At 41.2% G+C, this 18,900-nt stretch overlaps 2 protein-coding genes across 4 annotated transcripts in view; one reads left to right on the top strand and one right to left on the bottom strand.

Annotated features, from left to right (window-relative positions):
• Positions 1-1,028: 1,028 nt before the first annotated feature.
• Positions 1,029-6,617, bottom strand: commd8 (COMM domain containing 8). 2 transcript variants are annotated; one of them, XM_022750118.1, is made up of 6 exons: positions 6,477-6,617; positions 5,748-5,864; positions 4,208-4,363; positions 3,793-3,948; positions 3,260-3,415; positions 1,029-1,076 (listed from the first exon to the last, which is right to left on the bottom strand). In XM_022750118.1, exons 2-6 carry the CDS (start codon positions 5,790-5,792, stop codon positions 1,056-1,058), a joined length of 534 nt encoding a protein of 177 aa, XP_022605839.1. In that variant the 5' UTR covers positions 5,793-5,864; positions 6,477-6,617; the 3' UTR covers positions 1,029-1,055. The 2 variants fall into 2 exon arrangements, with proteins under 2 accessions (XP_022605839.1, XP_022605840.1); XM_022750119.1 differs by having other exon boundaries at positions 5,748-5,861.
• LOC111225325 (probable phospholipid-transporting ATPase VD) overlaps positions 6,368-18,900 on the top strand; it is a 35,371-nt gene continuing 22,838 nt past the window's right edge. Inside the window, exons 1-3 of one of the 2 annotated variants that reach the window (XM_022750116.1) lie at positions 6,368-6,463; positions 12,707-13,083; positions 14,390-14,584. In XM_022750116.1, the coding sequence (XP_022605837.1) occupies positions 12,797-13,083; positions 14,390-14,584 (482 nt within the window). In that variant the 5' untranslated portion in view covers positions 6,368-6,463; positions 12,707-12,796. Of the gene's footprint in view, positions 6,464-12,706; positions 13,084-14,389; positions 14,585-16,824; positions 18,255-18,900 lie in introns of those variants that run through there. The other variant, XM_022750117.1, reaches the window with a different exon arrangement.

The following is an 18,900-nucleotide window of genomic DNA, read 5'->3' as shown; positions in this document are numbered from 1 at the left end:
AATGGAGGAACCTGAGCTAAACTTCACGTAAAGTGTCTGAATACTTATGTTAATGTTAGATTGCAGTTTTTACTTGGTAATACATTTGTAAAAATGTCTTTGTAAAAAATGTAATGTAATGTAAAAAAGACTGAGGAGGAAACACATGAAACAGTGAAGGTCTGAAGACTTTCTGAATGAACTGTATGTTTTCTCTTTAGTCCAATAAATGTCTGTTAGACATTAAAACTGGTCCAGCTCCACATAGTCAGTGATCTCTTATTTCTAACAGTATATCTACAGTTTTCTCAATCGCTTTGATACAATTCTCACATCAGAAACCTCACAGCTCTTCATGCATTTCTCATAACACTAACTCAACTGTGCAGAAGCCTCCAAAACAATCAAAACCTTGTTCACGTGTCGAAGCACACAAAGTCAGTCAGTATGTGTGGATACAATGGAAGTTTGTACAAACACAATGAGAAATGCTGATGTGTGAGGAAATGAAGAACTGTTTGGAGCACTGCATCAAAGCGACTGAGAAAACCTGTAAAAACAGCTCATTTCTGTTGTTGAACCCTTTAAACATTCATGTCGTTGCTTTGCAGCACTCAAGATCAGATGAGCTTGAACACGGAAAAAACCAGCTTCACACCTGCTCTCTGACATAGTGTGTTGTATAATGGATCCACTCATCATGAGGGAATTAAACAAAGGCCAACAGACCATGGCGTCTGACATCATACACAACTGTTTTATACTGTTTTCTGGACTGTGGTTGAATTCAATTCAATGAAATCAAAAAGCGAAGAATCATTTACTTTAACATGTTCATGACAAAACACAGATCATTACAAAAACATACAGTGAGAAGGTTCAGCTGCTCAGAGACATGACTGCAGCTCACTAATCATCATCAAGTCTGAAAAACTGTCTACTACATAAAGGAAAGCACAGGAGAGAATCTCTTTAACTCTTCTTTGACCACATGACTCCACTGAATGGACTTCCTGTGGTCATGGGCTTCAGTGGGATCAGTGGTCCACGTGGGATCAGTGGTCCACAAGCTTCCATCATTTCAACTGCAGCATCACCTGCAACACATAAACACACATGAATCATCATTTCATCTGACTTCTTTAATACTGACAAATAATGAACAGACGTTGTAGCTAAGTTATCGCAAGGTGAATCAAGGGTTGATAAAATGCTGCAGCCAATATTATAAATCAGTTATAATATATTTAGACTCATTTCAGATTAATGATGATGATAGGATAAGGTGCACTAATCAATGTTTCTATACTAACATTAAATCAAATGCCTGTAATGAGAAAGGTGTTGCTCATAGTGACATTGTCATGAGGTAATGTCTTTGAGTTCTGCCCCTATGTGGGCTTATTTAATTCATGCTGGAGGTTTTCTGTCTTACTGACCGCACCATCACTGTTCCTACTGGAATCAACATGTTTTAAAATATTACGTTCTATTTTTAAACCAGAATCACCTCCTCCTGGTTGTTTCCTCCACCCACCAGTCAAGTTACAGGAAATATGGTCACAGTCTCTTCCTGAGTTACAGTGCTGAATAATGACCAGAACATTATGATGTCACAGTGAAGCTGACCTTTGACCTTTTGGAAATAAAATGTTATCACTTCATCAGTTCATCGTGTTCGACATTTGAGTTTAATTGTGTCATAATCAGTGGATGAATTCTCTGATCTTTGACCTTTGACCACCAAAATCGCCACCATATGTCCGTACAGACAGACAGTCTGAACACATAAACCCTCCGGTCCTGGCTGCTGGCGGTGCGACACAAACAGCTGTAGTCGGCTGAATTACCAGTTTAATTAGCAGTTAACTCCTGTGGATGACCTGTGTGTGTGACTTAAGAAAAATAAGTATATATTTTACCTGTTCTGTTTGTGCATAATTATGTTGCCCGCGCTAGTCGATCGTCTCAGAGGCAGCTCATTAAGTTCATTTAAGGTGAATGATATGTTCTACTTGTTAGCATACCTGTTTAATTGCTATTTCCCGCAATTCATCCATATTGCCAAGAAGGTTAGACAATAAATATTATTATGACAGTTGCACTTATTTCTCTGTAAGATAAATCACTGCCTAAATTAGCTATTTGCTGCCATAATTAATTCTAAACATTATGTTTCCAGCAAAAGGAGAAGATTAGGACATTGCATGTTATGGTAGTTTATTCATTGTTTATTTATGTTCCTTATATCAGTCCTTGCTTTAACAATATATAGTTTATTACCTAACTGAATTTGACATTTCATTTCATGGTCAGATACAGTACATGGTGTTATGCTGAAATTATGTGTAACCTCTGTGGATCTTGTATACGTTTGTTTCCTGTAGACCACACACAAACCCACTCACTCCTGACCCTGCCAATAAAGTGGTAAAGGAAGTTCTGGCTCCTCACTGTCTGATCAACTATCACACCTGAACCACACATGCTTATTTACTTGTTCCAGAACAACAAAAAATCAACACTGCATCCACACAAAGACGTTAGACAGTGGCAGATTTACAGATTTACTTTACACTAAACTAGAACAGTTATGATATTCTTGGATGAGCTCACATTACTGAAAATAAAATTCTGAGTTGCCAAGGTGATTCACAATAATTGTGAACAGGGTGTTTAGTTATAGCTCAACCTTTGCAAACCTGGAAAATAAACCTGCAGGAGACACTGAAGTGTGAACCTCTGTGGACAGACCTGCAGGTGGCAGCACTGACATTTCACATCCAGTCTGATGGAGCCTGAGAGGAAGGAGGTAAACTGACCTGATCCAAGGGATGGTTTCACAAACACAGACTGTGACTGTGTCTTAGATATAGCAAACACTGAGACTTCAGATAAATGTCTGAATTCACCTGCTGCACAAAGCCGTATAGTTCTTGACTATCTTTAGCTGGACTGCGGTACAATGAATTCTGGGTAAATTAAGACTTCCTTCAAAATACAAAAAAATGGTCGACCTAGGAACAACATCCTCCGTTAGCCCAGCAGAAAAAGGTTTGTCTTTTGGAAGAATGTATGAGTGTAAGAATAAAAAGAAAAATCTGATTTGGAAAAAAAATTGTTGCAGTCTGTAAAAACTCTTTCCCTTCTTGTTTTTCTCTCCAGAACCTTTGTGAAACCAGCTGCTGGTGTCCAGATCACTGGACCTCAAACAGTCCAGAACTAGTCAGACACACACACACACACACACACACACACACAGTATTCAGTGTTTGTCTACCTTATTAGCAGCCTCTAGTGAATTGATGAGAGTGTTTAACTCGTCTCGGTTCATCTCCATGGTGACGGGCCGGAGGGCTCCATCCTCTCTCACGTCCAGACTGAGGCTGAGCAGAGGGGTGTGGAGGGACGAGATCTTATCACTGGACAGAGCTAACTGCAGGAACAGGAAGTAGAAGAGGTGACATTTAGACATTTTAGAATTAGAATTTTTCACAACATATTAGAAATTGCACAAATAAAGCTCTGAGGAAATTTAACAGTTGTGGATTTGACATTGTCATAGTCTAAAACATAGGATTCTGTCCTGAGGGTTAAATTCTGTGGTAAAATATATGTTTCCTATGCCAGAAATGGCTAATTAGCTAAAGTGGCTAATGGGATTTTTCAAATGAATGGCCCCAGAGGGATAAACATACCAATTTTTATACTTGTGCCCACCTTTTAATTGTGTTTAGCTGCTGCACTATTAGAACCACATCAGAAATCAGGGGTGAAGCTAATTAAAAAGTGAGGGAGAAATCGTCCAGTCACCTTCAGCTGCCAGTCGAAGTCCTGCAGCGTGGCGGTGGAGATGGAGTTGGTTCTGTCCAGCAGAGCACGGCGGATCTCCTCCTCTCTGGCTCTCAGCACACTCAGCACAGTGTCAGCATGGCCGCCGCTGCCCACACCTGACAGCCCAGCCAGCACCTGTCCACAGCCAACAGGAAGACACCTGAGAATCTGACCTGAGAGCAGCTTCCACACATCCAGCTGCTCAAGGTAACAACATCTGCTTCCTTCACAGAGAAGTATTATAGAGGTGGATGTCGTCAAAAACAGCATTTAAAACCACAGCTATAGAAAGGATCTGGACACGTACACTGCGATAATCTTGTTAATAATCTGCAATATTGTATATAATCAGAGGCAGCCTGAGCTGAACCGGTCCATGCTGTTGTCGTCTCACCTCCTCATCAGAGCTGTTGTTACCCACTGCCAGGCGGAACAGGGCCGTCAGGGAGCTGAGCAGCTCCAGCCACTCCTCCAGGCTCCAGGTGGCGCTGTAATCCCCCCTGCAAGGAGGCTGCCTCCCACACAGTCCATCCACCACCCTGTGACACAGCTACACAACAGACAGGACTGTGAGGACTGTGAGTTTGGTGTTTGGTAATGTTAAAAAAAAAAAAATAAGATCCTGATGTCACCAGACCCTGGTCTTTAAATTTGGTCATTCTGTTGATTTTCTCATTTTAAAACACTCATCTGTCCCACACATGGGGACATGGCTTCAGCTATGATGGGACAGTGACTGGGTATATCCAGTGTTTCAGGGTGTTGACTCACAGCTCAACAGTGGACCAATCAGAGCTTCTGCTGCTGCTGCGGGTTGGTCTTCATTTAAGTTTTTGGTAGCAGACTGTTTACAAATCTTTAGATTAGAGAGAGATGACATAGACAACAATGATGATCTCTAACAATGCTGCATGGAAAGGTCTGAGCTGTAAAGACCAGAGCGACTTTGACAGACAAGGGTCATATTATTAAGAACAGGTGACTTGGACGGAGCATCTGCAAAATGGCGAGGCTCAACAGCGGCAGACCATGAACGTTGAAGAACGTCTGCAGAACATCAGACGGGTCAGTGTCCATGCTGCTCATGATGTTGTGGATCATCAGTGAACATATTAAAGAGGAAGTGTGAGATAGTATATGAGACAGATTTAGTCACATTCCCCCATTCATATTGCACATTGTACATATTTGTATTGTTTTTATATTTCTATAATATTTTTATTGTAAATATATTGATGAAAAAATGTCTATTTATATTGAAGCTACCTGACTTGCAGTACTTACTTTTGCTTTATCTTTCTTTACATTTGTTCTTCTTCTATGTTCATTGTTATGAACCAAAACACCAAAGCAAATTCCTCATATGTGAAAACCTACTTGGCAACGAACTGATTCTGATTTTGATTTATTGGTAAAACTGTTATTATAAAGTTAAATGCAACATTTTGCAAATTATTTTGTCATTTTAAAACTAAATGATCTATTCATAATTTATAGTAAACATATATATTACCTAGCAAGTTTAACATTAATATAATTTCTGTTTTAATATTATAATTGCTTTCAAAATGTATTGATTGATCATAGCCTGGCTCTGATGTTTATAATTAATTTGGTGGCACCCTCAAGGCTCCCCAGAATTTTCTAAAGATTTTGGCTTAAATAATCTATTGTAGCCTCACATTAAGTCACTTGCAGGCCACCGTAAAACAGCCTGTTTAACACCACAGCTGTACAGTCTTTAATAGTGCAAACACAGGACCCACCATAGAGTCATGAAGTTCTGTGAGAAAGTGACTACATGTCTGATGATGAGCTCTCCGTAAGAACCGTTAATAAGTTAATTATCTCATCAATTAACGAGGCGCCGCTGTCAGCTGTCACATCATAAAACTAAACATATCATCATTACTCACGAATAAACTGGTTCTTACCTTTACACTGTCCGCCACGGGTAACTTGCTCAGTAGAACCACCATGTTCTCCTTTGGTTCCGCCTGCTGATCAGCTGATGTCAATCACATGACTACGCGAGTTGCGTTCACTTTCTGCTGGGAAAAATGAACTTCATCACCTTTAATAACTTCATAATGTGCGCGCAGAACGTCGAGGAAAGAAATACTGTTATACATATTATTATTATTATTACACATTATTCAGTTTTTCTGTGAAACCACTGTCACACCTGTTGCCCAGTTATTATACAGAGTTTATTAATGTTATCTCAGACGCTGAACTCCATTTCAAAATCTCTAGTTCAGATTGACCTTGATGTTTGGCAGAGGAACAACTTTCAGAGTGAATCTGTTGTGAATTTTATTTTTATAACATCTATACGATGCGTAACTTGACGCCGAATTTAATGCAGAGGTCCAATAATTCCTACATTATATCTGAAGGAATTGAACTACACTGGCACTAAACTGAAAATGTAAAATATGTTAAATTGTCGGTGGAGTTCTGTTGGACGACGCTCCGGTGGAAAGGGGAACGTCTCGTGGCTCGGTGACTAGTGTTTCACATCCTGGTTAGCGGAGCTTGATGGTTGTTTGTGAGGCGCTCTGACCGCCGCTCCGCTGCTCTGAGATGTGACCGGAGACACCGGCACTGCCGTTAACTTTAACACGGACAGCGTATGGAAACAAACACGGTAAGTGTGTTACCTGCCGCTCTCCGCTGAGGACTAACGCTGCTCGGTTTCAGGAAAAAGAAACGTGACTGCGGGTCTGTTCATTCATTACAGTGGTGAACAACAACGTCCCTCGGGGCCTGGTGTCAACACGGGAGCACAGACCCCGTCCTCAGCTGGTCAGGTGTCGACACCTGAGAGCTCAGTTCACTGCCTCCACCTGGATTATAGTTTAACTTGTGTCCGTAAGAAACCTCAATAGATCAGTTATGGACACAGGCGTGGTTTACCAGGCTATATAACATACTGTAGGTTATGTGTTTACGTCCAGTTCAACTAGAGTGGAATCACACTGGATCTGGTTATACAGTATATCATAAAGGAAGAGTAACTGGTGAACATGAAGTCTGTCTGAACTGGGAGGGGATGTTGTGATACTGGTAGAGACTGGAAGACCAGACAAGGTCTATGTTGCTCTTTTAGTCCAGCTGAAACTGTTCTATGGTCAGAATCAGCTTCATTGGTCAAATACAGTTCATTCAGAAAGTCTTCAGACCCCTCACTGTTTCACATGTTGTTATGTTGCAGTTTTTTCTTTTTCTGACAAAGTGAAAATAGAATTTTAGACCCTTTTTTCAAATGTATTAAGTAAAATGAAATACACTTCACTATGACTCTGGTTTCTACACCTTGGTTGGAGTCTACCTGTGGTCAATTCAACTGATTGGACACACAGCTTTCTATAAGGTCTCACAGCTTAAATGGAAGAACATACTGTATGTCTCTCTGTGGTAGTTCAGTGTTGATGCTAATTACAGTGTATTGGCTTGAGTAGTCTAATTAACTAAAGACCATGTAGTTAACAGCATGTTGACGTCACTCAGTCAGTAGCTCTTAGACTGGAGTCTGGGGACCTGCAGGGATCCTTCAGGGGGTTTAACAGCAGTCTCCAGCTACAGGATGTTATACACTAACTCACTGCAACATAGTTCACTGTAAATCCCTGTTACATGTGTTGTGTCACTGGTAAATGTTTTAACTATCAACACATGATTCAGTCAGGCACAGTTTAAACCGCTGTACAGTTCAGCTCCAGGACAACAGAGTTTCTCATGAGACCTGGGACCAGTTTCACAGAGATATGTCGTACTGGTCTGTAGTGTTGGTCCAGTCTTCATTTTGCTCATAGATCAGTCAAATGTTAGACCAATGCTACCATGGTAACATTTAATGACACCTGCACTGACCTGTAGCACCCAACATCAAGAGGCAGGGAAACATGGCTCATTTGTGGTTTGCTAACATTGTTATGGAGATCATCAAAAATCAGCTTTTTCTTTTCATTGTTTGACAATTTGATGAATTTCCAAAGGAAAACATCCTTGTAACTGTTGAATTATTCCAAAAGACAAACATTTCCTGCTGAGGGTAAATAGAGCTGAGTGGTCGGTTCCTCAGTCAGCCATTTCTTTATTTGGAAAAAATAACCCAGAATTCATTGTACCACAGTCCGGCTGAAGATAGCCAAGATGGTAGAAAGTTTGACATGTTATTTTATCCTCTTAGAGATCAAACATGCAAACATCCAGCCCTGTACAGAACATGTGATACTGATACTGAAACAACTGTTCAAGGAAGTGGATTGTGGTCTTGACTGCTAAGTCCTCAACTGTAGAAACATGCGGAAGGGAAATAAAGCAGAGATTTATAACTCTGAGTGGGTTTACAAGACGTCCTCATCAGCAGCTACACTCACAATATTTACATTGTGCCCTGTGTCTGCTTTGATGCCATAAAAGAACGTAGTTCACGTGCAGTAGCTTACTTTGTTATTGCCTATCACTGTAAGTCATTATCTCACCAGTATGCAGAGAATGATGGTGAGCAAGTTAGACATGTCACAGCTCTGTGAGAGAGCTCTGTGCTGTTTGAGGAGGGGGCTCCAGAGAAACACTATAGACCACGTGAGACAGAGAACCACATTTTAGTTTTTATTTGAACATTACATATTGTACTGTTCATCCTGACTTTGAATTAGTCCTTCAAATAAAACCTTTGGCAGCTTAATTGTTCTGTTGAATATTTGCACTTGGACATCCTGAACATATTTCATTCCAGGCCAGGTCGCCCAGAATCCAGAACTTTTTTTTTTTTCACTTCATGAATTTTCTTGAAAAATATCATGTAAAAACTTCTGTTAAATGCACTGAACCCTCAGAGGCTGAGTGGACTGAGTCCTGCTTCTGAGCTCTGTCTTCACAAACAGATCAGTTCTGTTGTTAAACTGTGTTTCTATCAGTTCACAATCATTTCCAAACTCAAGCCAATTCTGTCTTTCCATGATATAGAAAAAAGTAATTCACACCTTCATTACATCACGACTGGACTATTGTAACTCCTTATACTTGAGCCTTCCCCAGTCTTAACTCGTCTGCAGATGGTCCGATGTGCAAACATATCACCCCAGTCCTAGCTTCTCTTCATTGGCTCCCTATTGATTTTAGAAGCCAATTGCTGACTGTTTTGAAGGCTCTAAATGATCAGGCCCCGTCATATATCACAGACCTTATTCACTGGCACTCAACTTTTACGTCTCTTAGATCTGACAACAAATCTCTCCTGTGTGTCCCATGGTCACAACTAAACTAGAACCAGATGCGAATTGAAATCCGATGTGCACCCTGCATCTCTTCTTCAAATAGGGCACAAAAACATTCACTTGGACTCAAGGATGAACATATTAGATTTTGGTGATCAAAGGTCAAGGTCTTGGTGACCTCACAAAATGGTTTTGGCCTTGTGAACACGATATCTCAAAAAAACAAAAAACAAAACACAGTAACACCTTGAAGGAACTTCTTCAAATTTGGCACAAATGTTCACCTGAACTCAAGGACGAACTGATTAGATTTTGGTGGTCAACGTTCAAGGTCAGTGTGACCTCACAAAACACTTTTTAGGAATAACTCAAGTCTTCACACAGCAACTATGACAACATTTCAAACAACTGGTTAATATTTTACTTGACTCTGTATAAACAGGGATGTAACCTGAAACTAGTCTGAGTGGCGGCGGCAGACAACCATGAGGAGGTGATTCTAGTTACTTTTACTTTATATTTTAATATCCTATGTACAGCATTTGGTCATCTTAAGCTTAAGTGTTAAAATGTGGTTTAGAAATAAACTTTACTTACTTTAAGTGGCTAAAAAATAATTTCATGTCTCCTTTAAAAATAATGTTTTATGGGTTTGAACTGACTTGGCTATCCTACATCAATTTGTAGTGAAGTGTAGGACCCACAATTTGGGGTTGAAGAGGTTTTATATCCAAGTAATCAAGTAAATCAATGCACAGGAGTTTCTTTTGATCTCTTTGTGTTTTTATTGCACTATAGTCCATATAGAACAGAATAAAAACATTTTATTAAACCATTTGGACACTTTTGAAAATGGAAGGTTGATTGTCAACTTGAAGGTGAACAAACTTGCTTCTGCCTGTGTGTAATGTTAACCTGCTCATTAGAGTGAAGCAGTGTGAGGTCTGGTGTCTCTGTCAGACCAGCTGCAGTAGACAATGTGTCACTCACATGTCCTGTTGTTGTTACACTTCCTGGTTCCTCTGCCTGAGGTTCTGAGAACAGTAAGGTCAGAAAATCTTCCTTACACAATCGCTGGAGGTTACATACCGGAGAGAGGAGGCCTGCTGTGTCAAACATTGTATGCTCAAACATTAGCCTGTTTGCTATTTCATAGTATATGTACATTCCTCTATGAGTTCAAGTTGTAGAGACGGCACAGGCACTCAGACATGGACAGTCTGTAGGTAGTTCAGTAGAGCTGACGATCAATCATTATGCAAGGTGTGTCTTCCATTGACTGTAGGCTTACCAGCTTAGTCTTCTTTGCAATCCCGTCACCAGGTATAACACTAACAACAGACCACCTCCAATGTTTACTCCACCATTTTTTCTATACAATATGTGCATGTCAACTAAAGTATGGTTAAAGTTAGGAATATCATGGTTAATGCAACTAAACAGTTAAAGGAGCTATCTGTAAGTTAGCTATTGCTACATAGCTAACATTAGCATTAGCAGCTGTTTACTTACCAGTCTAGAAGAATCATTGTGAGTTCAGCATCAAACTTTGTTCCTTTACTTTAAGAATTGTCTCCAGAGGTGGAAAGAACACTAATGTTAACTCTTTCCTACTCATTCCCTCTGTTGCAGAAGTAGACTGACAGCCATCTAACTAATTCTAATGAGCACTCGGTCTCCCTACCATGTTCACCTGTTGCATCTCACTGTTTAAAAAAAAAAAAGACCCATAATATGACATAATAGCCATCATAGATATTCAGAGGATGTTTTGAATTAAGGTTTTCTTTCTTAGAAGCCATTCATTTTGTGACTTAATTGATAAAAGATGAATATGCATTGGCTCTAATACTGGTAATAGTAGGGCCCAGCTAGTTAATGATTAGCCTATACTTTCCTTGATTCATGCAGATAAGCTGGATAACTGTAGTTTAACTGTACTTAGGTCAGACTAAAAGAGGTGAAAGGCTGATGTGAATAGATGTTTGAGTTTACTTTTGAATGAGTCAGCTGAGCTAGCTTCTCAGATCTGGATGATATTATAGAAGAGAGGCTTGGTAGGAGGAAGCCTTTCCCTTTCCACTGACTGATGCTTCATTTATTTTGTATAATAGTATAATATTCTAGCAGCAGTGTTTTGTACATGTTGTAATTTGCTAAAAGTTGTTTTGGGGTAAACCTGAGGGTGTTACAATAGTCAAGTCAAGAACAACTGTTTCAGCATCAGCATGGGGTAGAATGGGACAGATCTTGGCAACACTTTGTAAATGGAAATATTCTTTCTTTGTAATATTGTTGATATGTTTTTCAAAAGAGAGATTTGGATCAAATAGGACACTGAAAGTTTTAATGCTAGGGCTTTGTGAAATTGTTAGTTAGATGACTTCCATTATTTGATTTCTGTCAGGCAGCTTCCAGCTTCAACAGCTGATGACAGTCAGGTTTAATGGAGACATAAAACTGAGTATCATCTGCATAGAATAAGAGCAAGAATAGATCCTGGTGGCACACCATAATCTTATTGTGGTCTGATGAACTGTCTGTGAAATATGACATAAACTAGGAGAGAGCAGTGTCAGTGCAACCAGTATTACTTTCGAGATGATCTAATAGAATGTGGTAATCAATAGCATTGAATGCTGCACTGACGTAGAGGAGCACCAGTACTGAAGTTGAGCATAAGACTGGAGTAAGACTATTTTACTACTTTGGTCTGAGCAGCTTCTTAGCTGTGGATTGATGAGGTTCAAACAGATCATTGTTTGAGAGGTGATCTTTGAGTCACTGAGACACTGTTTTTTCATGGAGTTTGGAAAAGAATGGCAGATTTGTGATTAGTCTACACTTGGGCTTCAAATCCACATGTCTGATTTCCTCCAGACATGACGCTTAGAACTGAGTGCAAACAGTTCAGTCCTGGTCTCTTCAGGCCAGAGAATCTGGTTTCTCATAGTCTCAGAGTCCTTTTGCTGCTTCTTTACAAATGGTCACTGAGGAGAGGCTTCATCGGGACACTGTGAGATAAAGCACAAATCAGTGGAAAGCTGATGGTTGTTCTTCTGGAAGTTTCTCCATCTCCACACAGGATCTCTGGAGCTCTGGAGCTCTGGGGCTCAGTCACCATGAGGTTCTTGGTTTCCTCTCTTCTCCCTGATGTATCAGTTAGTTTAGGTCCAGCTCTAGAAGAGTCCTGGTTGTTCCAGACTTCTTCATGTCAGAATGATGATAACCACTTTTCTTCTTGGGAACCTCCAGTGCAGCAGAAATGTATCTGAGCTCTGCAGCGGTTCCTTCCTCCTCATGGTTTCTGCTCTGATCAGTGTGTGTAATTACACATCATGTCCAATCAGCTGAGTTTACCACAGGTTGAAAAAGATCATCTCAGAGACGATCAAAAGAAATGGAGGAACCCTATTAAAGTGTCTGAATACTTATGTCAGTGTAATATTTCAGGTTTTACTTTTTAATACATTTCAAAAAAATTCCTAAATCCAGTGTTCACTTTATCATTATGGAGGACTGAGTGTAGACAGTGTGTCAAAAAGTATTAAGAAAGAGACTCATTGTTGGTTTGGTTGAGTCTTTTCATGGGATTTGTCGACAATAAGAAAAATATACATAAACAGTAGACTGATCCTTTAAACTTCATGGTCCTCTCTCTGCAGGAGGAGGACATTTTGAAAGTCTGGCGTGGAGCACAGAGAAGCAGGCCACAGAGGAGGGGGCCCAGCCTCTCTCACAGCCCAGCTGTGTAGATGGAGCGGCTCCACTGGGTGCGCCACCGCTGTCGGGCGCTGTTAGGAGAAGACTCGGGGCGAGGCTGGTACTCTCCCGCCGATGGCCTGTCCACCAAAAACTCCCTGGATGCCCACCGCTCTCCACACAGAGGCAGTGGGAAGAGGAGAACAGTGTTTGCCCGACATGGACCTAACCAACACGAGTACGAAGCTGTCTGCAAAGGCTACAAGGGCAACGCCATCCGGACTACCAAGTACAGGTTCCTGACCTTCATCCCCATGAACCTCTTTCAGCAGTTCCACAGGTCAGATAAGTACTTCGGCAAATAACACAAAATAATTTCATATAATCATTTGTCCCTTTGAGATGAGAATGGTATCAATGTAGGACTACAATGTATTAATTAAACTGAAATGTTTTAGTTATGTATGAAAGGATCACACAGAACCAGACCTGCATACCTCATGTCCCTACAAAGAATGCATTGCTCTACATCTTAGACTGGGTTTCTCCTGATAGCCTTTAGTTTCCACAGTGATGGATCACCCATACAAACGTTTCACTTCTCTGTAGATTATGTTCATGCAGGTTAAACCTGTTTATCAGTGTGTTGTGCAGTTCTATGACCTTCCTCCTGATACGAACACACTGCCCGTCTGAGGTGTACAGTAGCTTTAACTCAATTATAGTTGGATAACACTGGGATCTAGGCCCACTTTTAACAACAGGTAGATTACCATGGTAACCTAAGCTCCAACAATCGGTATCACAAATGCTAATGCTAAAGCAAACAAATGGGCTGTGTCTGAAATCACTCCCTACTCTCTATAGTCCACCATAGTCCACACTGTCCGAATGTATAGTGAGAATTATTATACCCTACTTAGTGGACTCATAATATCCCACAATGCATCATGAAAAGTATGATGGTCACTAACCAAGCAATATATACCATCATGCATTGCGCTTATGCTGAAAGACAGAAAAATGGTGTGGAGAAAAAGACCTGAGTACACTACTCAGGTCTTTTTCTCCACACCATAAAGTGTGTTTTCATTTTGCAGATAAGCTCAATATATAGTGATTTCAGACACAACCATGGTCTCCTTGGAAACTGAAATCTCTTTCATTGCTGTAAATGCCTTAGTGTTTTCCTTAACTAAGGAAACCTTTGAAGAGATTCTGTGCAACACCCTGAAGTAACTCCCTCAGCTAAGGAGAAATGAAACCTTAAGTGTCATACTTAAGTAGAAACCTGACAGCCTAACCTAACAGAAGATCAGATCAAACCTGACAGCTGACCCTGCTGACCAATCATCATTCCTACAGGAACCTGACTGGGACAAACTTACAGTAATAGAGTCATAGGTCTGGTTAAGGGTCAGTAGAATCATTGAGGTGTTTCAGGATTTCCATGTGCCCACTCTGGTTTTAAAGCCTCTCCTCTCCTCTCCTCTCCTCTCCTTTCCTCCTTACCTCTCCTGGATCAGTAAACCCAGACTTAACTGAGCCATTTAATAGCAGTAATCCAGGACCACTAGTGAAGACTGGTGTATCTGTTTGTGCATACACAATCGTTATAAATGAGGCCCCTGGTCTCTCCTCTGCAGGGCTGCCAACCTCTACTTCCTGTTCCTGGCATTGTTGAACTGGGTGCCGGTAGTTGAAGCCTTTCAGAAGGAGATTACCATGATCCCTCTGGTGGTGGTTCTCACCGTTATCGCCATCAAAGACGCCCTGGAGGACTACAGGCGGTATTTGTTCGACAAGAAGGTCAACAGCAACGTGGCACGAGTCTTCTGTGGGTGAGTGACCCTCTGTCTCTGACGTCCGTGGTGAGCGACAATGCTAACCTCAGCCTCTAGGGGAACGTAGACTCAGAGCTCATAGATGGATCCTGGTTAGCAGTGAGACATCAGGTATGATAGCAACTAGCTGAACTACACCACCATGATGAATATGTTTTAGACAGAGGAGCACACTGACACATACTGGTTCAGTCAGTGGGTTGTTTAGCGTGTGTCTATCTCAGCAGTAGAACATACAGGGATTCATAGCTACACGCTAAATGAGATCTAATTGGTTATTCAAACTGTGGACAGGTTCATCTGATGGACTTGATTTATTGACATGTGGCTCAGAAAGTGTTGAGGGAACTGTCTTTTACATTCTCCAGTTCAGTGAACACATTACTAACTACTGAGGACAGAGTTTGGTAAGCCTTTAATTTACAGGCAGTTAATTATGTAGTAATTATGGAGTAATGTGAAGAAATTACCAAGAGATAACAGTTTAAAAATTCATGACCGCTGTCATATCATCCTCTATCACAAGGAAATTATCAGTATGTTCACGTTCCACTTTACAGGCCATGGAGAAGAAACTACAGTGAGGGTTAGTTCTTGTTAACTACCCATATATTTCTAAGAAACAACGCACACTTCACTTTACAGACAGTGGTAAGGCGATCATGAATTAACCACGGTGACATTTCCAGCCGCCACATCTACTGTTCACAACAGTTGCAGTAGCGACCACTCCTCTCGGCTTATTGGAAGGTCAGACTGTGGAAATTACAAATACATTAGGTTCATTATACTGAAAGTACTTGGCTATGTGGAGGAAACTGGTTGCTGCGTTTATTTTGTGCGACAACAATGTTGACATGCTGATGGGTAATATATGAGACTTGGTATCACCTGCTAACAGCCTGTCTGTACAATGCAATAAGGGATATTAATGCCACTGATATAAATGGTAGCCACGTATGTGGACGATACTATACTTACTATAACAATTCCCATGTAATGACTGACCAACCTGTCTGGGTTTGGTGGTAGGTAGGGGTGGACCCAAATGCAGCCAGCTCTTGGGAGAACGGTTCAGACAGGTTTATTTTGAAAACGTGAACGTGACATGAACAAACCCAGAACAAAACTGACGAACCAACACAGACAAAGGGAAGCACAAGGACTATATAGACACAGGAGGCAAGGTGATTGCACACAGGTGAAACACATTAGGGCGGGGCAGACAATCACTACACAGAAACAAGACCAAGACAGGAAGCCAAAACACTGAGACACACAAGGAACCAAATTACAAAATAAAACAGGAAGTGCACGGGGAAACAGAGCAGAACAGTAACTCCCAGTGATTATACTAGAACAAGTTGTTATTATACTGATTTTACTTCTCTCTATATATATTGTGTTTTATATTTGGTCTAGTTTCACTCATGATTATCCCAGAAATACATTTTTATCAGCCTGTATTTTTTACAGCACATTATTGAACCTCCTACAGATCCTGTACTGCAGGATCAGAAACATTTCAAAAGCATTAGCTCACGTTAAATCACAGTGGGACTCATATGATTTTCCTCTGTGAGATCCAGCCTCAGGTGTCACCTGTGAAATGCTCCCAGGTGTCTCCTCTGTGTGGACTCAGGTGTGCAGGTACGGGACTTCAGTTCATGTTTGTCGTGAACAACACAGTATTGAATTTACGATATAGTTGTCTTCATAAGCTCAAACGTGACGTCAGCAGTCAGAAGTGAAACCTCAGGTATGATGACCTCTTGTGGTGATTTAAAAAGCACAGACTCAGTTTAAACTGCAGTTTCTGATGAGACAGCAATTTTAAATCCACCTTAAACTGCAGCATCTCCGCTTTCCCAGCATCCGGCCCCAACAACGACAGCTCCATACTGAGGATAGTTCTTCTATAGTAGTAGGAGTAGCAACACAATAAGCTCAAGAGACCTGGACAAATAAAATCCAAACCCACTGTCTGACCAGATCCCATCAGCACAGTGAGAAAACACAGTGCAACAGCTCCTGTATTTTCTCCTGTTTTTGATTGTGTTCTGTGCTGGACCAGAAAAACAACGCATCCTGACTACTTTCACTTTCTGGTGTTTTCTACCTCCTTCTCCACATCTGCATGTTTCCTCTTCACCATCACAGTCACACTGCGGTATGTAAAACAACATCATGAGTCACGGTCTTGTGACATTCAAAACTTAAATCTCAAACCACCGTCTTTTTCTAAACCTCACAGTTCTTCTAAACTGAGGAAAACGTTGAGTCCCAAATTAAACCTGTACTTCCTGTCAGCGTTTGAGAAGCTGCTGTACTGTGAAACTGTAGCTGGTGACACTACAGGGCAGTCTGTAGAGAAAGTGGTTCAACAACAGCAACACCACACTGTGATGAAAATAAAAAGCTGCTCAGAGAAAGTAGCTCCTGGACGCTTCATCTGCACACAGGAAGCTCAGAGACCATCGGGTTCAACTGTAAATATATAAAACTGCCCATCAATCAAAAACCAATAACCCATAATGACAAACTAAAAATGTGTTTAAAATGTATTAAAAAATCAAAGAGTAAAATCTGTCATTTACAAAAGTCTTCAGAGCCTTAATCCAGTTGTATGTAGGACCCCCTTCAGCAGCAGGTCCAGCTTCAGTCTTCTCTACAAGCTCTGAACCTGGATCTGGACAGTTTTCAGTCTTCCTGATACCGATCCTCTCAGTTTAGGCCGGGACACTCTGGGACAGTCAGAGACTTGTCCTTAAGCTTCAGGTCATTGTGGAGCTGAAAGGTGAACTGTCGCTCCAGTCTCAGGTCCCTGGACTCTGGATCAGGTTTTTTTCAAGGACCTCTCTTGTATTTGGCTGCTTTCATCCTTCCATCAGGTCTGACCAGTCTTCATCAGAGCATGCTGTTCAGTTTTCTAACACGAATTTGAAGGACCATCATGAAGTTAGTGACAGCTCAGTCTGCTGCTTTCCTGACCCTCCTTTGTCCTACATCGTATTACACAACCTGTCTCTGAGGAGGTTGTAAAACCTGAACCTTGAGCTTGCTTACAGCGCCAGGGCCTGTAGAGGAGTGCCAAAGACCACAGAACAGATGGTTAATGATCCACTCAGCTCCTCACTCCCATCTTCATCTCAACGGTCAGTTCGAAGAAGCACGGCAGGAACATGGAGGAAGGAATGAGATCAGGATTACACCTGGAGAACAACAGGTAGGTAAGGCTTCTATAGGTGGAGACATAGACTGGCAGGTGGACCTGAACCCCCAGGAACCTGGACTCATGTTCAGCTCTGCCAAGAAGCAGCTGCTGAAGAAGAGGACGGTGGTACCTTCGTCTACAGAGGATGAGGAGCTGAGTCGACTCCTGAAGTTGTATAAGAGCAACAAGATCCGGACCACCAAGTACTCCCTGCTCTCCTTCCTGCCCAGGAACCTGTTCGAGCAGCTCCACCGCTCAGCCAACATCTACTTCATCTTCCTCGCTGCTCTCAACTTCGTCCCAGTGGTGGAAGCTTTCCAGCCAGAGATCGCTCTGGTTCCCATCATCCTGGTGCTGTTGGTGACGGCTGTGAAGGACGTCCTGGAGGACTACTGCAGGTTTAGGTCAGATCACCTGATCAACAGAATCCTCTGCCATGTTTACAGCAGGTTGGTTGATGTGGCAGCAAACGCCATCGTCTCTCATTGTTGCGGCTGAATTCTCTTTCATGTTAGAAGAGGTGGTCCAAGGTTTTTAGTTCTGTTCTGTTACCACAAATGAGAATGAACGAATTAAACTCAACACAAAACATTTGACGAACCACTTAGAGGAGTGGACCTTGAGTCACATTCTTTTTCTACAGTTTCCAAGGTAAAGAATGAACCTTCAAGCTCAATTTAAAAAAAAAAAAAAAAAAAAAAAAAAAAAAAAACATCTGTGGACAAAACACTGAATAAATAAGTAAAGTACATATAAGCTACAATGAAACAGAGTCACAGAGAAAGTAACTTTGTCTGGTTTCTGTCTTGTTAAACTGTGGGTGGTCAAAACAGTTCAGATCAAGACGTCCAGTCATGACGAGTGAAGAACAGCAGCCAGTCCATCAATGAACTTAAGTTGTAGGCGATGTGACAGGAGGTATTACAAAAGTCTGATTAATGTAACGTGTCACATTGGTTCTGTAACTAAAAATTTCCCCCTCTGGTGTCTGGTAAATATTTATTGTTAAATGCTTTTTAATAATGTAGTTTCAGTTTTATTTTCAGTGTGACTGTTTGTATTTTCAGACATCAAAAATAAACCTGATTTAAATCTTGGC

This window comes from Seriola dumerili, unplaced genomic scaffold, assembly GCF_002260705.1.
Source record: "Seriola dumerili isolate Sdu_G_001 unplaced genomic scaffold, Sdu_1.0 BDQW01000149.1, whole genome shotgun sequence".
Taxonomy (NCBI): Eukaryota; Metazoa; Chordata; class Actinopteri; order Carangiformes; family Carangidae; genus Seriola; species Seriola dumerili.
Note: the sequence above shows the minus strand (reverse complement) of the source record. Positions and strands in the feature narration are given on the sequence as shown.

Coding starts and splice junctions, on each gene's coding strand:
- commd8 (XM_022750118.1), bottom strand. CDS start 5,792: ATGGTGGTTCTACTGAGCAAGTTACCCGTGGCGGACAGTGTAAAG. Junction 3,416..3,792: donor ACTTCGACTGGCAGCTGAAG/GTGACTGGACGA, acceptor CTGTTCCTGCAG/TTAGCTCTGTCCAGTGATAA. Junction 1,077..3,259: donor CACTAGAGGCTGCTAATAAG/GTAGACAAACAC, acceptor TATGTGTTGCAG/GTGATGCTGCAGTTGAAATG.